This window comes from Mercurialis annua, linkage group LG4 (assembly GCF_937616625.2).
Source record: "Mercurialis annua linkage group LG4, ddMerAnnu1.2, whole genome shotgun sequence".
Taxonomy (NCBI): domain Eukaryota; kingdom Viridiplantae; phylum Streptophyta; class Magnoliopsida; order Malpighiales; family Euphorbiaceae; genus Mercurialis; species Mercurialis annua.
This window is the reverse complement of record NC_065573.1, coordinates 39,489,946-39,509,776: the sequence shown is the minus strand read 5'-3', so window position 1 is coordinate 39,509,776 and position 19,831 is coordinate 39,489,946. Positions and strand designations below refer to the sequence as shown.

General features: G+C 34.0%; 3 protein-coding genes across 3 annotated transcripts; all 3 read left to right on the top strand.

The window, feature by feature from the left end:
* Positions 1-2,306: 2,306 nt before the first annotated feature.
* On the top strand, positions 2,307-11,133 carry LOC126676887 (puromycin-sensitive aminopeptidase). Its single transcript, XM_050371210.2, is given in 32 exon segments — positions 2,307-2,575; positions 2,885-2,971; positions 3,109-3,153; positions 3,341-3,481; positions 3,569-3,644; positions 3,763-3,839; positions 3,949-4,062; positions 4,178-4,252; positions 4,346-4,453; positions 4,548-4,760; positions 4,863-4,924; positions 5,049-5,076; positions 5,172-5,258; positions 5,368-5,393; positions 6,142-6,205; positions 6,295-6,375; positions 6,513-6,560; positions 6,677-6,838; positions 6,946-6,957; positions 7,049-7,105; positions 7,194-7,303; positions 7,401-7,481; positions 7,571-7,754; positions 8,521-8,669; positions 8,754-8,892; positions 9,030-9,176; positions 9,281-9,362; positions 9,457-9,632; positions 9,935-10,045; positions 10,135-10,251; positions 10,638-10,709; positions 10,883-11,133. Coding segments are annotated over 32 exon segments (3,090 nt in total). The 5' UTR covers positions 2,307-2,497; the 3' UTR covers positions 10,964-11,133.
* A 3,130-nt stretch (positions 11,134-14,263) lies between these two features.
* LOC126679367 (uncharacterized) lies at positions 14,264-17,057 on the top strand. Its single transcript, XM_050374381.2, has 2 exons — positions 14,264-14,517; positions 15,376-17,057. The coding sequence occupies exons 1-2, from the start codon at positions 14,389-14,391 to the stop codon at positions 16,636-16,638; spliced, it is 1,392 nt and encodes a 463-aa protein (XP_050230338.1). The 5' UTR covers positions 14,264-14,388; the 3' UTR covers positions 16,639-17,057.
* A 1,042-nt stretch (positions 17,058-18,099) lies between these two features.
* On the top strand, positions 18,100-19,831 carry LOC126678798 (BTB/POZ domain-containing protein At5g41330). The gene has a single exon (XM_050373705.2). It carries the CDS (start codon positions 18,248-18,250, stop codon positions 19,664-19,666), a length of 1,419 nt encoding a protein of 472 aa, XP_050229662.1. The 5' UTR covers positions 18,100-18,247; the 3' UTR covers positions 19,667-19,831.

Here is a 19,831-nt window from a genome sequence, read left to right as displayed (position 1 = left end):
TATTAACAAACTAAATCGAACCGAATCTGTCGGTTCTGTTTGATATTTTGGGTTGGCTCATTTGCATATATCCTAAGATAAAGTGACTCTATTAGAGTGTAAATCAAGCTCTAAGATGCTAATGTCCCTATCTAAGATTTGAGGTTTATGGGATTTGGCACCCTTAAGCTGGATGTAATGGGAACATTTTGACTAAATTTGGCTTCATTCCAAATTTTGAAGGCAGTTAAGAGAGGCCAACCAACCAAAAGACATATATCCCTTCAACAATCAAATCAATGAATAATGCATTTAACCACTGATTGTTTTTAATTAAAAAACCCTATGAATTTAAAGACACAAATACATGAGCCTTAAGTTAAAAATTTATTATTTTGTACATAATTTATTTTTGTAAACACTCTAAACTGAAGTTGGACTAAGTGACTGTTAGGACACATCTAATTAGGTTTTAAACCTAAACTCAGTAAGTGTACAACCAAGAGTAATGTTACTTGATCCAATTTATTGCATCACTTGACGTGCAAACAAAAATATAGATAAATTTAAAAATAAAAGTTGAATCATATACTTTAAAAAAGAAATTGAAGAAATAAAATACTGTCATATCATGTGGTACAATAATATGAGTTAAAATATGTAGATTAAATAGTATTTTTTGTACAACAAATATTTGTAGTGTTAAGATATTTAATAAATAAAAAAATAATAAATATTTTATTATCATAAATATTTATTAATTTATTGCACAATGATGTGACACAATTATTACGCGGAGTATATGATAGACAAAAACTAGCTTCTAGATTCATGAAGTTTAATGAAGCTATGAATGTTTTGTTAAACACGATGTTTTTTAACCATATAAAGTACACTAAATATTAGTACAATAGTATTTAATTTTTTTGTTAGTGGATAATACCAAATTCAATTACAAAATGAAATAGTAATATTAAACAATCTACTTACAAATTACACAACAAATATTACCAACTCAAATCAAGTCAGTAGTGTCAAGTGAATTCATCACATTTCCTAACTGAGGCCTCACTTATAACCATTAGGCCTACATATGTTAATGGATCATACTTGGACGGATCCAGATAGAGTTTGATCTAGCTTGAAATACGAGTATAAACTTACTTTGTTTGATTTATTAATTTATCATTCAAATCTGACCCACGTATTGAACAATTTTAAGAACTTAACTAAAAATAAAAGTCCAAACACGTACTTAAAAAATATTTTTTTTTATTACGTTCTCAAACTCGGACTGGGTTAATTAGAAAACAAGTATCCAATTTTGGTTAAGCGGGCTGAACGGACCAGGATGTATCGTATCCAACTCGATGAATACCTATAATCAGACCAAGAGCTAATGGGCAATAGAAGGAACAGTCAACAGCTGAAGTAGTACTTGTTGGTACTCAAGAATGAAGATGGTGTTAGTGGTAAAATTTGACTCATGCATTTTAAGCACAGTTTATACTGCGACGACCTTGGACTGAAACCAACTAGTTCTGATCGAGCTCGAGTCCGAATCCGAGTCCGCAATAAGTTTGTTTTTTCACGAGCAGGCTTGATTATATAATTTCTTACATATCGTAAAAATAAGATCCAGACCATATAAATTTAATATGCGGACTGATATCGAATAATAAATATGAAATGCGAACCAAATTTGGACTGAACTCGGACTTACAATAAAAACAATAAAGTCTGGTAAGGTTCGGACCGAACCGTCCAATCCCGACACATGAACAAGTCTAAAACATTCCAACTCAAAGTTTGGAACCACTAAGCCTAGTTCTAGTTTGGGCCAAAACTATACCATCATCTTCATTGGTTAATATATAAAAGTTTAATGGACCTATCACAAGTTTTTGGATTGAGCTCACCAAATTCTCTCTAACAAATTATCTTCATCATTATTGGCTAGCAAAGAGGCCATAAATAGTTAAATACAATTTAATAAAATAAATAAATTATTTTCTGTTATTAAAAAAATATAAATTATAATTATCTTTAGCATTGGTTATCTAAAAAATAAAAAATAATTAAATCCTTTCTTCTTGTTCTACTACTTAAAGATTTAGTTTTCTGAAAACAATACACTGTTTTTGGATCAAACTGATCATCACAACTAGGTAAAATTCCAACCTCTCCCTTCACATTCATCTGTCAAATTTTTATCTGTTTTCTTTTTACTTTTTGTATTTTGTTTTGGAAATATCTTGTCCAGTATTTAAATTATCCATATCTTTTTTATTTATAAGAACCCATTGGGTCCCTGTTTATTTTTTCTATTTTGTTTTTCTTCTTCTGGGTTTCTCTGATTTTGGTGTTTTAGAGGTTTTGTCTGGATTTTAAACATCTGGGTATTTTAGTTTTCATATAAAGTTTCAACCTTTATTGGTATTTATGGATATTAATTTTTGAGTTTTAAGTGATAGGTCATATTAGCTTTATATAGGGTATACTTTTTATCATCTTACAAATGGCCCGGTTGATTCTTCCATGCAAAAATCCGTGCTTCACAAAATTTAGTCTCTTGGGCTTGATCTCCTCAGCTCCTGTGATTACTCTTATCCTTCAAATTCTATTTATTTATGTGCAATTTTAAGTGATGCTTTATATTGTTTCATGCGACATTTAGTTCGCTTTATATGTTCTTTATATCAGCTAAAATAATATCATATCTGTGTGTAGGACAGTGGTGTAATGGTGTTTGGATTATTGACTTTGAGCTGACTTAGCTAAATTTTAGTTTGTTGTGACTGCGGCATTCTTAAATTGTTGTTGTTGGTGTTAATTTTGGAATGTGACCACTGTGTTTTACAATTATTTATAGACAAATGCTTATATTTTGACTCTCATTTTGCAGTTTCAGTCTAAAAGCAGAGTTGGGTGCTTTCAGAATTCAGTGAGAGTATTCTCCAAGCATAGGCAGTTCCTCAAGTCGGAGGTTCGAGTAATTTTCTGATAATATAGGATTTTGTTTGTTTGTTTCATTGTTTGTCTGTTGTTTTTACTTCTACATTATACTGCATATCAAATTTATACCAGTGAAAGATTCCATATTCTGATTGTAAAATGTTTGGATAATAGGTCACAGTTAGACGGAATTTTCGGTTTGCGTATCCTCCATTACATGTAAGTAGTTGTAATTTGGACTAATTTCTTCATGTATGTGTGAGCTACTCTCATGCTCATGCATGCTTGTTTTTCACAGTCGAACTCAGCTACAGTCCTACAATAGATGTGCTCCTGAAATAAACTGTTTTTATGATCTTCCTGGCGCTAGTTGAATTGAATATGCACATTTTATATGTTATTACAGAGTTCTAGGCAAGGTAGTAGCAGGGTTATTTGTTCAGTTGCCACAGAACCTTTGCCAAAGGAAGTTGAAGAATCCAAAATGGATGCACCAAAAGAAATATTTTTGAAGGATTACAAGTTGCCAGATCACTATTTCGACACGGTACAGATAAATGCACTTTGTAATTAACTATTTGTAGTCTGAAGCTTTAGCTTATTTCCTTGTGTGCATATGTCTTAATTATTTCAGGTGGATTTGAATTTTGCTTTGGGTGAAGAAAAAACAATTGTCAGTTCAAAGATAACTGTTTCCCCCAGGGTCGAAGGTACTTCATAAGTAACGTTATTGGATTGGTGATAAGAAGCATTATAATTTTTGTTTTTCTTTTTCTTACAAAAAGTGAAAACAATAGTAAGTGATGAATATCTTGTGCTGCTGGACAGGTTCCTCTTCCCCACTGGTTTTGAATGGGCATGATCTGAAGTTAATTTCAATTAAGGTCAATGACAAGGTTCTGAAGGTATGCAGTTTCTTTCACTCTTCCGAAAGATGGCTTCAACATATTGTCGAAGTCTTTACAAAAATGAGTTTTGAACGGCCTTTTGCCTTATTTGTACTTTCCCCTTCAGGATGGAGATTATCATGTGGATTCACGCCATTTAACAATCAAATCACCACCTGCAAGTACATTTGTATTGGCCATTGTTACTGAGATATACCCTCAGAAGAACACATCTTTGGAGGTGATCTATTTATTCTTTGTCCGAACAAAGCCTTGTTGTATTCTGTGACATTTCTTACTTCCCCCAACGGAGCGACTCTTTTGCCTTACAATATTTTTTTAACTTCTCTCTGCAGGGGCTTTACCAGTCCTCTGGGAATTTCTGCACTCAATGTGAAGCAGAGGGTTTCCGCAAAATTACGTTCTATCAGGTTAGTTAATTGCAAGATCATTTAGTTCTATCATTAAGTTAATGTAATTTCTAAAAACCAGATGACTTCACTTTCAATCTAATTTGTTAACAGGATCGCCCTGATATAATGGCAAAATACACATGCCGTATTGAAGGTGATAAATCATTATACCCAGTTCTGCTGTCTAATGGAAACCTAATAGAGCAAGGAGACCTGGAGGTGAATTTTTGTTATGAAGAATTGTTTAACCTCTCCCTTCTCTAAATAGTGGTTGCTGTTCGATTGCTTATTTGGCTATCTGGTAATGTTGCAGGGTGGAAAGCATTATGCTATCTGGGAGGATCCATTCAAGAAGCCTTGCTACTTATTTGCCTTAGTTGCTGGACAGTTGGAGAGCAGAGATGATACATTTGTTACGAGGTCTGGTCGGAAGGTCTCGCTAAGAATTTGGACCCCAGCCCAAGATGTACCCATGACAGCACATGCTATGTATTCACTTAAAGCGGCAATGAAATGGGATGAGGATGTCAGTATCTTTTGTCTTAAACTGTTTCCCAGTTAGAATTTCAAAGTTATTTTATTAGTTATGGTTTTATAAAGTGTTTTCTGTCATGTCATCTGCAAACAGGTTTTTGGTCTTGAATATGATTTGGATCTCTTCAATATTGTTGCTGTTCCGGATTTTAACATGTAAGTTACCTTTTTATCAATCCTATCTTTCAGTCCTGCACTGACTATGGTATGATGTTGCCGAGTATCTTTGGCTCTTACTTACTTTGCTAAGCGGTGTTGCTATATCTTGATAAATTTTCAGGGGAGCTATGGAGAACAAGAGTTTGAATGTATGCCGTCTAACTTTCTTGATTTTGTTCTAGTTGACAACTGATTAGATCTCTGTAATCTTTATTAATTATGTATCTGGATTGTTTGTGAACAGATTTTCAATTCCAAACTTGTTCTGGCATCTCCAGAAACTGCTTCAGACGCAGATTATGCTGCAATCTTGGGAGTCATCGGTCATGAGGTTGATTACTTATTTTGTATCATGAAGAACCACATATGTCATTATTTTAAAGTTGATTTGAATAAATCTGTGATTTTGACTTAATTTCTTTTTCATTTTTTTCATGCAGTATTTCCACAACTGGACTGGCAACAGGTTGGCTTAACTCCTTCATGCAGTTATTTTGAACAATAGGCATTAAATACTGCTTATGCTTTCCATACCTTTTAGTTTCCTGTCATCGCATTCTAATTTAACATGTTGAGATATAAGATGTATATTTCCACATCTCGGTGCTGCTTTCTTATTCGTATGTTTATAAATGGAAGTTCTTTGTTACGGTCCCGCATCACAGATCGAGTTATAGGATGACTAAGAGAGAAATCACCTTGTAATTCAGAGAACAAGGTTTTCTTAGGCTGTTTTCTTCCTTTACCACCTATTTTGATTGAACAGAACTAAATGAATTAAGGGCTTGTTGAGAGAGAACCCTAGGATCTCTTTCAGAAAAGTTTTGATGAAATATATCTTGCCTTTATCATTTCATCTTGAAGTTTACATACAAACATGTCAATAACTGACAATACATAACTGACATATAACTTCCTAATAAAATCCAAGATAACTGCCTTAAGAAATAAATACAACAACTGAACAAATTACTGAAAATACATAATAATTAAATAACATATTCTGAATCAGCACTTGACTTCTTGTTCCTTCCATGAGTAAACCTCTTATAAGCTTGAGCATATAAACGTGGCTGTGTTAACTCTGAGTTTGAGCCCCTGACATTCTTTTTTATTAATTTTAGAATGTATTTGAGTTGTTCTTGGCATTGTTTTTTGTTTTGCTCAAACCTGTGTTGAAAAACTTGATCTAAGCGCTAGGCAAAAATTCGCAGAGTGACTTGTCGTGATTGGTTCCAACTCAGCTTAAAGGAAGGTCTCACCGTATTCCGGGATCAGGTTTGTCTCTCCTTTTTCCTTTCTTCTCTTCCAATGACCATTATTGTATCCTGATAACTAAGTCTTTGCTATACTTCGACAACTGATAGGAATTTTCATCAGACATGGGGAGCCGTACTGTCAAGAGGATTGCTGATGTTTCGAAGCTTAGAACTTATCAATTCCCACAGGTATCAAAATTCTTAGAGCTCTTTTCTAAAGTATTCTGCTGCGTGCTCTGAAATTTCGATTAAATTGGAATGTGGTATGGTATGTTATGTGCCTTGCTGTATGTCAGCTCTGACATATTTGTTTTGCAATATTCTAGGATTCTGGTCCCATGGCTCATCCCGTACGACCACATTCTTACATCAAGGTATGAAATCATTTGTCAGATGATACCTACTTGTAAAACTCGTCATCTTTATAAAAGCTCATCGGCTGTAGCCTTTATGCTGATTAATCTTACCGCTTTGTTATGTTCTTTTGCAGATGGATAACTTCTACACAGGTAAGTTGATGTTTTCTTAGGCCCACTCAGTGAATGCTTGTATTAAACACTTAGACTTGAAGGTCTTCTTTCTCTCTGATGTTTGGATTGTGTTTTTCCATCTCCGGAATGGGGCTATGTACCGACTTCAAATTGCAGTCACGGTATTTTTCATCAAATTATTTTTGTATGTTTAATTTCATTTCAGCTTTCTTTTGCGAATCAGATATCTAACTATTGTTTTATGTTCTTGCTTCATTTTACTTGACAGGTGTATGAGAAGGTTTGGCTTCTTTGAAGCTCTTATTCTGTGTGTATGTAGTTTCTTTTGGTGGAGGTGATACATTATTCGAACTTTTATACCTGTTTTTTAGGGAGCTGAAGTTGTCAGGATGTACAAAACCTTGCTAGGCAGTCAAGGTTTCAGAAAGGTATAGCACAATTATTGCTCCGAGCCGTCAACGAATACTTATGGTCATTTTTTAGAAATCAGCTAAAGGCATTTTATTTGTGTTTTAGGGAATGGATCTTTATTTTGAGAGGCATGACGGTCAAGCTGTAACCTGTGAAGATTTTTATGCTGCCATGAGAGATGCTAATAATGCAGATTTCGCAAATTTCTTACAATGGTATTGATTATTTGTTTTAGAAAATTATACTTATCTTTACTTCTAAATTTGAAGTATTTTGAAATTGATTCCTTAATCTACAATAAAATTATTGCAGGTATTCCCAAGCTGGTACTCCAGTTGTGAAGGTTACGTCATCTTATGATGCCGAAGCTCGTACTTTCTCCTTGAAGTTTAGGTATAACATACTACAAGCTTCATTTATAAGAATTTTCATTTCCTTTTTTTGTGAGTAATAGCTATATCACTAATCTACCACTAATGCAGCCAAGAGGTGCCACCTACTCCAGGCCAACCTATTAAAGAGCCCATGTTCATTCCTGTGGCTTTTGGCCTGCTCGATTCAAGTGGCAAAGACATGCCTCTCTCTTCTGTTTATCAAGATGGAACACTAAAATCTCTTGCGAGCAACAATCAACCAGTAAATACAACAGTTCTTAGAGTAACCAAGGTCAGTGGGGAACACATGCTTGTCCATCCTCACATGTTCAATCTGTTTGTCCTTGATCGCTTAGACAGCTATATTGGCAGCCTAAGTTTGTTATTTTAAGCGGAATTTACTCAAATGCAATTTTTTTGTTTGTTTGTTACAAACATTATTGCCAAGTAATATGTCACCAGTACATCATATACCAAGCAACATAAAAGCTTATGAATTTTGCTCATTTAGTATGTTTTGAGAACCGAGACTAAACTGTTCGGCTGGACAAATTTTAATGATAATATAATACATGCTCTGCTTAGATGCCCTTTAGGGTGTGTACACTCTTTCAATGTTATTCTTTGGGTTAATTCCATAAAAAATCATGACCTTTAAAAATTGGCATTTAAAGGCACGACCTTTAAAAATTGGCATTTAAAGGCACGACTTTCATTTTATTTCATATCTATCACTAAAACCAATTGTTTAATGAAGAACTTAGTTAACAAAAATACACTAAAATGATAGATTTGAAAAAAAATGAAAGGTCATGATTTTATATGACAATTTTTAAAGGTCGTGATTAAATGAAATTCATGTAAAGGTCGTGATTTTTTTATGGAATTAACCCTTATTCTTTTACAATAACATTTTCATAGTATTTTGAGTTAAACAACAAAAGCACTTGTCCTATGAAATGGCCAACTATTGCTGTCTGCTAATTTGAGTTACTGTTTGTGTTCAAGAAGCTTTTATTTCTGACTACTAAATACAACTTTTTGTTGGCTCTAAGCAGAAAGAGGAAGAATTTGTCTTTCCTGACATAGTTGAGCGACCAGTTCCTTCCATATTGCGGGGTTATAGTGCTCCTATCCGTCTTCAATCCGATATCTCTGACACTGATTTGTTTTTCCTTCTTGCTCATGACTCGGATGGATTCAACCGGTTTGTATTTTTATATCTTTTGTTCCTTTTATTTTACTGTCAGACCGGATAACAATTGATTCACTTCATGACTTTGTGTTTTAGTTGGGAGGCTGGACAGGTTTTGGCAAGGAAGCTGATGCTCAGCTTGGTGAGCGATTTCCAACAAAGCAAACCATTGGCTCTGAATCCAAAGTTTATGCATGGGCTCAGGAGCATACTCTGTGATACCAGCTTAGATCAAGTATGACTAATGTCTTCTTTTTTTGTCATCTTGTTCCTTAATTGTGGAGGGACAGGGAGGAAAACTAGACCTGATGAACAATGGAGAAGTATGAAGATTATTGCGCTAATCAAACGTAAATTCCTTTTTCTGTTCAGGAATTTGTTGCGAAGGCAATAACTCTGCCAGGTGAAGGAGAAATAATGGATCTGATGGAAATTGCAGATCCTGATGCTGTTCATGCTGTTCGATCTTTCCTTAGAAAACAGCTTGCCACTGAGCTTAAAGCAGAGTTTCTGAACATAGTATGATATTCCACAAAGTTACAGTTTAATATGTTTTCAGTCTCTCATGCTGTCAATTCTTGATTGAACACTTCGACTAAGAGCGTAAATTTTGGTATTTTCAGGTCGAGAATAACAGGAGCTCAGAACCTTATGTGTTTGACCATCCTAACATGGCTAGGCGGGCTCTGAAAAATATTTCCCTGGGTCTGTTTTTCTTGATACCAAGTTTTGCATCTTTCAAGATGTTGCATTAATACTATCCTTCCCTAACTTTTCTGCATTTTGTAACAATCTGTAGCCTATCTTGCATCCCTGGAAGATGAAGGGTTAACAAAACTTGCATTACAAGAGTATAACACTGCTACGAATATGACGGATCAATTTGCAGCTTTGGCAGCCATAGCCCAAAGCCCTGGTAAAGGCCGTGATGAAGCCCTGGCTGACTTTTATAATAAGTGGCAAAACAACTATTTGGTGATTCTCTAGCTCCATATCTTTTTGATTGCTTAATCATCTTATTTTATCTGTTTGCAACTTTGTGCTTTGTCCTATATCATCAAAATATTGGTGTTTATGTAGTATTCCAAAGCAATGTTCATTGATTCCGAGTAGTCAAAGGTCACTTTTTATTTATTTACAACCTCTAATTTTCAACAACATAAGTTTAAAGAACACTTTGGTTGATAATCTGGTTTTCTGAAAATGGTCGACTCTGATCGCTGCATCAGAGCTCTTTTAGTGTTTCTCTGAATATTTTATTTTCTCTTTTCTGCTAGGTTGTGAATAAATGGTTTGCCCTCCAAGCCATGTCTGATGTTTCTGGTAATGTTGAGAATGTGAGAAGGCTCTTAAATCATCCAGCATTTGATATGCGGAATCCAAACAAGGTAAGTCGTCAGCTATGTTTTGGCAGACTTTTTTTTCACAATCATGTGCCTCCAGTGTTTTTATTGAATATGTTTGTTTTGTGAAATAGGTGTACTCGCTCATTGGAGGATTTTGTGGTTCTCCTGTGAATTTCCATGCAAAGGATGGATCAGGCTACAAATTCTTAGGGGAGATGGTGGTGCAACTTGACAAAATTAATCCTCAGGTCTGTTCCAAAAATCATCATTGGTTCATGAGTCAGTTGCCATTATTTGCATGTAGCAGTGTGCATTCTGTTGGAACTGAACCAATTTTTTTGTTTTTTCAAAACCAGACCAAACCAAAATTTTAAAGATGTAAGAATTTTAAACTGAACTGAATCAGTCGGTTTGGTTGAATTTTTTGGTTCGGTTTGCACCAACACCTAACTGGAATTTTATTAGATCTGAAACCAAACGAAATCAAAAAAACCAAATTTTCTTATAGTTTCAAATCTAACAGACCAAATGTATCTGTTAGGTTCAGGTTTCTCACACCCCTATCTGTATGTATCGATATGTTCATAGGATCCTTTTGGTATTCAGTTACTTCATCGATAATTGTGCATTGCAGGTGGCGTCTCGCATGGTATCAGCCTTCTCAAGATGGAGACGCTATGATGAAGCTCGACAAACGCTTGCCAAGGTAACTAGCTGTTGTAGTTTTCAATGCTCAACAGTCAAATGTTTATAATTTTTGTATACAAGAGGCAATCTTTCGTGAAGCAACTGTAAAAAAACCATCAAACCCAATTCGATAATTCCTCTTTTTCGTTATCAGCAAATTCATAATATGAAAATCTGCATTGCCTTTTGCAGGCACAGTTAGAGATGATCATGTCTGCCAATGGTCTGTCAGAGAATGTGTTTGAGATTGCCTCAAAAAGCTTGGCTGCTTAAACCCCAGCAAAGTGATTTTTAGAGAAATAATTAGAAGTTGGCTCATAATATAGACCACAGGAATAAGTATGATTTTTACTCTTTCTCAATTGTCAAGTAAACATTAGAATTGTTTCACCTAAATTGTGTGTTAAGTTATTTATTATTATCTTAAAAAAATATTTTATTTATTTTCTTCTTCTTTGTTGGATATACAAGAATGTTTCTACAATTTGATAAAGTTTGATTGTGTTTTTTTTTTACCTAATTTAAGCATCTCAGCTTTTGAACTTTTTCTTTCAAATTCACTGTTCTTCTTTAGAACAAAACTAAAAATTAATAGTAAAATTCATTGAACACAAATTTAGGTATTGAATTTAAGAGAAATCTTTCAATACTTTGCTATTTACCAGAAACATAATGCTGCCTAATTAGTTGACTATTTAATTAAGGATGCAAAATTAAGCGAGTATAAAAAAAATTGAGATTGTGGCTTTCAGCAGATACCTTTCTCTAATTTAAGGTCAATTAACCCCTAAATTATTTTAAAAATGAACATATTTACAAGCTGCAATGACCCTACTTGGAGGTTGATTAATGTTTTTAATTAATTAAAATTAAGTGTGAGTTAATTGATTTTGATTTATAATTTCAGGAACTACAAGGACCTTTTATTCAATAACTCTTCTTGATGCATCTTTTTAGGAAATATATAAAGCTAAAATAGGGAAACAAAGAGATTATGAAGAATGATTACTACCATCTTTTTGACTGGTATAGGTATCATATATCAAAAATGGAAATCTTTAGGTAGTAGCCCACCATTTTGCCATGTAGAACCCTAATGAAAAAAATATAACTTTCCATGTTATTATTACTTGCCAAAATGGTTAAAGCTATGCTTGTTTGAATAGACATTAACATTTTCCCTCCAACATCAACCCTTTATAACAAAAAAACTATTATGAGTTTGATTTTTTTCTTATACTAATTAATCATTTAAACACTTATTGGGTAACTACATTTTTTGACCGTGATGGTGTATAGTAATAACTTTTTAGGTCCTTCAAAACAAAGATTAAAAGTAATGTGCTAGCTAATCATGTAAATTCTTTTTATGTATAAAAACCCAAAAATTCACCATTAAGAATAGGTAAATTCCATTTATAATCCTTGAAATTCCCCCTCTTTCCATTAAAATCATTTTTTTATTTAAAACCACATATGACTTATTTTTAAATGATAATAAAAAACATCACATTAGCGTCACGCCAACGTCAAATCATGGATAATTATAAAACATTAGTTTCTTATTAAAGTTAGCTAAGATATTTTATTTTTATCCCCTTCATTATCTAACTCCCTCCTTAATAAAAAAAAATATGAATATAGATGGTAAGAATAATTTTTATAATATCATTTAAAACGGGTTTCCTGACAAAATCAAAGAGTCTCTCTATAGTCTGAAGAGCTTGACCCCCCCCCCCCCCCCGCTATAGATCTAGCATAGCGTAAAATTATGCGATGAATATTTTGGATTGAGATATATGACTACAAATTAAAATAAAATGATTTGATGATAAATATGAAAGTTTAGGGACTATGTATGAAAAAATCCTTAAGAATATAAAGTCAAAAAAATAGCAAAAAGAAAGGAGAAGATGTAAAGGCTCTTTTGGCATGTGGGTTTTGTTTAGATAAAGCAGTTGGCTTTTTGGAGGCATCAATTTCACAAAGCACTGCCAAATGATGAGTAAAGGCTTTTCTTTTAGATGTTGTTGAACAAACTCGTATTTTCAAAATATGATTATAAAACAAATTATGAATTTCAATATATTTTCTAGTTTTAATAGTTCAAATATGAACTATTAATTTTTCTATTATTTAGAATTTTCAAATAATCTTTAATAAAAAATATTATTGTGGATCGTTATTGTTCAAACATCCACATTAATATTTGTATTGAAATTACTCGGTGTTTTATATTATAAAAAGAATATTTCAGATCTTAAAAAACTAAAGTTAATGATTTATTTGCAACTAATCTAAAAAAATATAGTTTTAAATTATAGTAATAACTTAAATATTTGATATATATTTTTCAGATACAATATTCTGTAAACAATTAAATTCTAGTAACAAATAACATGGCAAGATAAATACTACTAGAAAGTATCATTATAGTTCAATTCTTGAGGCAAAAAGGTGGAAAAGACAAATGTAATGGCATAACCAAGAACAAGTCAATAGAAAGGTTAGTCAAAACCAATAATAAGAAAAGTAAGTATTGGTTCCAAAATTAAATAATGAAAGGTAAGAATTAAGAATTTGAGTCTTTTGATAGGTGGGGTTTGGTATATTTTATTGATTAAAAAAACTTTAACCAATTTAAATAATAGCAGTAATAATTTTTGATTTCAGCAAATAATATTTAGTAAATTTTTTGTTTAATTTTTATTTTAATAAAAAGAATCATATATTTTAATTTAAAAATGTTTATCTCTCATTCTTACAATAAATTAATAAGTATTAATGCTTAATTTAAAATATCCATGCAAAAGCAAAGTTGGTTTAAATTGGCGGGTAAAGGGGAAGAAGTTTGGAAGGTGAGAGTGGGACCACCATTTCTTTCTCTGTAAGTGGGTGATATGCGCACGAAACCTATTTTATTAAATGTGGATCAATACACACACACGTGTACACTATTTACAACTACTTAATACTACTATTATTTTAAATTTTTTAGTACTTCATAGTTGATATTAAAAATTTAATAATTATATATAAATGTTAAGTATCTTAATATAAAAATTTGGATCTCTACTTAAAATATATATTGCATCTTCTGTGCAATACATTTTTTATTTAAAAGTTTTATCATTAAAACAAATAATGACATTATTTTTTATTTAATATTTGCATATTATAAAGATATACCACCATTCCGGTTATATAAATCGCTTTGGTTTAATCAGACTAATTTATTAATTTCCACTCTACCTTTTTAATTGATTTAAATTTCGATCATACCAACTAATTATTTAATTAAAGCGTAAGATTATTTTATTCGTTTCGGACAGAATCAACTCTTGATTTACGATTAAACCATTAGAACCCGACAATCTAAACAAAATTAATTTTACTATAAACATATACTCATAGAATTTGTAATATATATTTACATTTCCTAGTACTAATACACTCATAAATTTAATTATTACTAGCATATTAGTTAAACAAACAGAATAAAAACATGAACCTGGTCGAACTAAGATAGAGAGAGAACTAAGTCATTGCCGTGTTTGACCTTAAAAGCGTTACTATTTTATTTTTTCTTATAAAAAAAAAATTGTAATTAACATTTAGTTTATAAACTCAGATTTGGATTAAGATTTCCCGAGAAAATCCAATTCAAAAGATTTTCCTGCAATACAAACAAACAAAAAATGTGGAGAACAAGCGAGTCCGCCACCACTACCAGAGTTTCAAATGATACCAACGCTTTAAATACTATCAACGCTGCTGCTTCCGCCATCGCTGCTTCTCAGAATCGTGTTCCTCAAGCTTCCATTCGGGTAAACTAACTCTACTTACTTCACTTAGTTTTTTATTAATATTGTAATTTGCGATCATGCATAGAAATTAATCTCAATTTTCAGTTTTTAAATTTACAGAATCATCATGATTTTTAAGTTATTGATCGATTTTCAATTAAGTCATGAAGTTTTGGGGATTAAATTGTATTTTGTTGATTAGTTTTGGGTGCTTTTAGTAAAGAAACTTGTCTCCAGAGTTTGAGTGAAAAATATTTGTGCTTTAAAGCTAAAGTTTTGTGCTTTTTGTACTGTATATTATTCAACAAAATTTTGTTGATTTGCAAAATTTCAATCACAAAGTATATGATTTTTTTAAGCATAAGGGAAAAAATATTGCTGGTATAGTTTAATTTTGTTATCTTATAATTAAGAAGTTAATTTTAGTAATTATATTAATATATATGGTTTACACAAGATGGGGGAATGAGTTTGTTATAGTTGTGTGCTGATTTTGGAAATAACAGAATATAATGATTTGGGTGTAACAGAATAGTTCGCATCAGGTTTCTCTTAGTCTAAATTAGTTAGCTGCTTTAATAATGAATACTGTATAGAGCGTGTGAAATTCCGACTGAAATGGGATTATGCGATTGTTTATAATCGTGTTTGATCGTTAAATATGCAATAGACACTTCTATATTAGTTGCGTTATAGTTCATCGATTGTGGTTGAATACTACTTTGTGTCTAACTTGCTTGTGGAGTTAAGGACTAGAAGGTTTTATGTCTGGCTAATTGATGTTTTGTAGTTTAGGTGTTGTGTTAGAAGGGCACTTAAGTGCTTGGAATGTGTTTCTATTGTAATTTCTGTTTTTCATACTTTTTCGGGTGTATGCAGAAGAGAAGATGGGGAAGTTGTTGGAGCGTGTACTGGTGTTTTGGATCTCACAGACATAGAAAAAGAATAGGGCATGCGGTACTTGTTCCGGAATCTTCTGCTACCGGGAATGATTCTTCTGTTGCTGAAAATCCAACTACCCAAGGATCGACGATCACATTTCTTCCGTTTGTTGCACCTCCCTCGTCTCCTGCATCTTTCCTTCAATCGGAACCTCCTTCTGCTTCACAATCTCCAGCTGTTATGCTGTCACGCACCTCTGCCAGTATGTACTCTCCAAGTGGGCCTTCCTCCATTTTTGCTATCGGCCCTTATGCCCATGAAACCCAGTTAGTCTCTCCACCGGTATTCTCGACTTTCACTACTGAACCATCAACCGCTCCTTTCACTCCTCCTCCGGAGTCTGTACATTTGACTACACCATCATCGCCCGAGGTACCTTTTGCTCACTTACTTGACCCCGGGATCAGGAATGTTGAGGCCGGGCTTCGATTCCCATTGTCGAACTATGAATTTCAGTCTTACCAGCTTTATCCTGGAAGTCCAATTGGTCAGCTTATTTCACCTAGCTCGGGAATTTCTGGATCAGGCGCATCTTCTCCTTTTGCCGATGGAGAATTTTCTGCTGCTGGTTCGCGCTTTCTCGAGTTCCAAATGGCTATTCCTCCCAAGCTATTGAATCTTGATAAGCTCTCTACCCGTGAGTGGGGATCACGTCAAGGTTCAGGATCTTTGACCCCAGAGGGTGCAAGGGCCACATCATGCAGCTTTCCATTGAATCGTCAGTTCTCTGATGTATCATCGAAATCACTTTCAGACAACGGAAATCAGAATGATCAAGTTGGTGATCATAGAATTACTTTTTTTCTACCTGTCGAAGGTGCATCAAGATGTGTTGGACGGAAGCTAACTTCTCCTGCTAAAGTCACGCCAGACTCCAAGGAAAATGGAGCAATGGCCGAGACAGAACAAAGCTTTAGTGAAATAGGACATAATTCTGGGTGCCGCATTGATGAAACATCATCAAATGGCACACAGGAGCAATCTTCAACAGATGGGGAGAAGGTATCACGACATCAAAAGCATCGGTCCTTAACTCTTGGATCGCTTAAAGAATTTGACTTTGACAATGCTGATGGAGTAGAATCCCATAAGCCTAATGCTGGTCCAGACTGGTGGGCTAATGAAAGTGATGTCGGAAAAGACGATCTAGCAGCCAAGAACTGGTCGTTTTTCCCGGTGCTTCAGCCAAGTGTAGGGTAGATGGTATAGGAATGCATCTCCGCCCGGCCAGTTCGAAGCACCATAATCGTTGAAGGCAATTGCAGTGAATTTTTGGGGGTTCTGTACAAAAATTAAAACCGACCCTGAAATGAAGGCTGTTTTTGAGTCCTTCCTACCCGAGAAAACAGGGGCAGGTAGCGATGTATTAGAATTTTTTTTAACTAGCTAGCACAGATAGCGTATTGTAGTTACCTAATTAGGCAGAAAGATAAATTAACAGCATTTGCTAGATAATTTTTGTATTCTCAAGATTTTCGCTATGTGATATATACGATAAATCGGGGAGTTTTACACTAATAATTTCCAATGTAGATAGAGATCGACTCTTAACATGCTAATGAATTTGCAGATTCTGCAAACTGTATTAAGCTCTTATAGTTGCAGTTTAAATTTGGTCCCATGCTGCGTTCTCAACTGTCGAACAGAAATTTACTATGGTTTAACATTTTACTTTTATTTAAAATTTTGTTTTATCATTTTTCATTTTGGCTTTTTCCATTTCATCGTTTCCGAGCAGCATAAGCTTCTAGGCCCTATTTTATGTGAAGAAAACAAAAAGTAGGCTGAAAATGTTTTAATTACAAATCAAAAAAAAGGAAAAACTTTTAAAAATTATAGAAAAGGAGAAAAATACTGGGTCAAACATCTGCTATTGCATATAGATATTTGAGAATCTTCCAATCTAATGGCTTGGTCTTCAAAATTTGTTTATAAAATGAAAATCTTCCAAGGTATTTCTTTTGATGATTTGTTTGACCAAACTTCATTCATTTTAGAAAATTAAAAACAATTTTTTAATATGGTTTTCAATTTAATGGTCAATCTAATAATTACCAATTGCCCCATACAACTTCTATATTTCCAACTAATCAGTTCCTTGATTTGGAGCTATATTCAATCTGGACAACCTATTTTTGTTCATTAAATAATTGAATTAATAGTGTTTTAACTCTGTTTAATTAACCAATTTAGTATCTGAATTATAAATTTGGCCAACTCGGTTCCTGAACTTTAAAACAATAAAGCAAACATAATGTTTCTGATAGACTTAATCCCACAAAATATTTATCATACAAAATTGAGCCGTAAATTTTTTATCATACTATATTTCCAAATTGACATAAGTAAAACGTCAATTAAGTTATTTTGAGGCATGGTATTCCACCTAAATCCTTCGAAAACACCTTATTTGTATTAATCATTTAAACTTAAAGTAACTGATTTGGATTAAAAATAAACTCAAGCACTGAGTCGATAAACCTAAAATGTTAAGGCACCATTTTAGGCTTTTAAACAAACGAGTCAGATACAGAAATTTCACTTATTTTATAGCTGTCAGAAATGGAGGGCTCTGTAATTAAATTCAACTAAAACTGAACTTCCAAACTGTCCGAATCTAAAAACAAAAGATTCTCACCACTTTACCACGAAACTTCCAACACTTTTTCCACGTTTTACAATATTTGACCGTTACCACAGCCTTATTTTCAACTCTTCTAGAACCCTTTAATCTCCTTCATTATATAACCACACAAACCAACCCACCACCACCACCACTGTTAAACTAAACCCGCCGCCGCCGCCAAAAATGCCACCGTTTGGTTCGCCGATCGTCTCCCAGCCCTATCATATCAACCACCCAGATAAGATCAGCCCTCAGTCGGAAATAATCACTGTCGACGTGGGTGGCCAAATATTTCAGACCACCAAGCAAACTCTATCATTACCGGGACCTAAGTCACTATTTTATCAACTCGCTGAGTCGACTCAGCTCGGTGCTCGGTTTATTGACAGAGATCCAGAATTGTTCTCTGTTTTGCTGTCTCTGTTAAGAACTGGTAATTTACCGTCTAAAGCTAAAGCTTTTGATATTGAAGATTTGATCGCCGAGTCTAAATTTTATAACATTGAGTCTCTTTTAATTAATTCTTTATCAAACCCGTCTCATTTTGACGCTTTTAACCTCGAAAAGTCTCTCACTTTACCGTTAAACGGCCGTGACTTCGCTTCCACGGTTGCCACAACTCCGTTTGGGACTCTCCACGTTGCTCACGGCAGCAAGATCACGTCGTTTGATTGGTCATTGAGGAGAAAGTCAACGATTTTGACTCAGTTTACAGCCGTTGATTCACTTTTAGCAATCTCTCCGACTCTGGCTGCTGCCGGAGCTACTGATTTTTCCGGTATGCAAATACTCGATCTCGACAAGGGTTTCGTTCGAGACACTCTGTGTTGGGAAAATGTGACTCGGTCTAGCTCAACGGTTCAGGCCATTGGCTCGAACCGGGAGCATTTGTTTACAAGCTTTGAGTCTGGTAGAAGAAACTCGAATTCAATTATGGTATACGATTTGAATAGTTTTACTCCGGTTTCGGAGATTGCTCATTGCGAGATTTACGGGGCGGATCTTGATTCGGCTATTCCCGCAACGAAATTGGAGTGGGTAGATAGTTATAATTTGTTAATGGCGTCCGGGTCTCATAGCGGACCTTCTGGTATGTTAGGAAATGTTAGATTATGGGATATAAGATCAGGAAATGTTGCTTGGGAATTGAAGGAAAAAGTTGATTGTTTTTCTGATATTACTGTTTCTGATAATTTGTCAGCTATTTTTAAAGTTGGTGTGAATTCAGGAGAGGTTTTCTTTACCGATTTGAGAAAGTTAAGTTCCGGGGAGAGTAATCCTTGGATTTGCTTAGGTGATAGTCGGAAGGTTTTGAATGTGAAGAAGGGAGGATTCGGATGTAAAATTGAGGCTCATGGGAGTCAAGTGTTTTGTAGTAAAGGTGGAGATGTTGAGATTTTGTCTGAAGTGGCAATGAACTCTTCGAAGAAAGGCGAGGATGAGTTGCCTGAACGAGTGTTTAGGAGGAACTCGATTGGTAGAGTGAAGGATATGGGAGGATCGCGGGTAACTAAGTTGGCCTTTGGAGGGAGCAAAATGTTTGTGACTCGGAAGGATCAGCAGTCTGTTGAGGTTTGGCAAAGTTCTGTAAGGTGTTTTTAGATTTTGATAACTTAGTTAGTGCTTGTTAAGTAGTTTTCAGAGATACATTTTATTAATTTATTTATTTTGAGAGTCATTTCATAGTGTGATTCTTACAATTGTAAATGTCCATGTATCATACCCATATGTATAATATGATTTCTTGTTCCCGAGTGTTATGCTCCA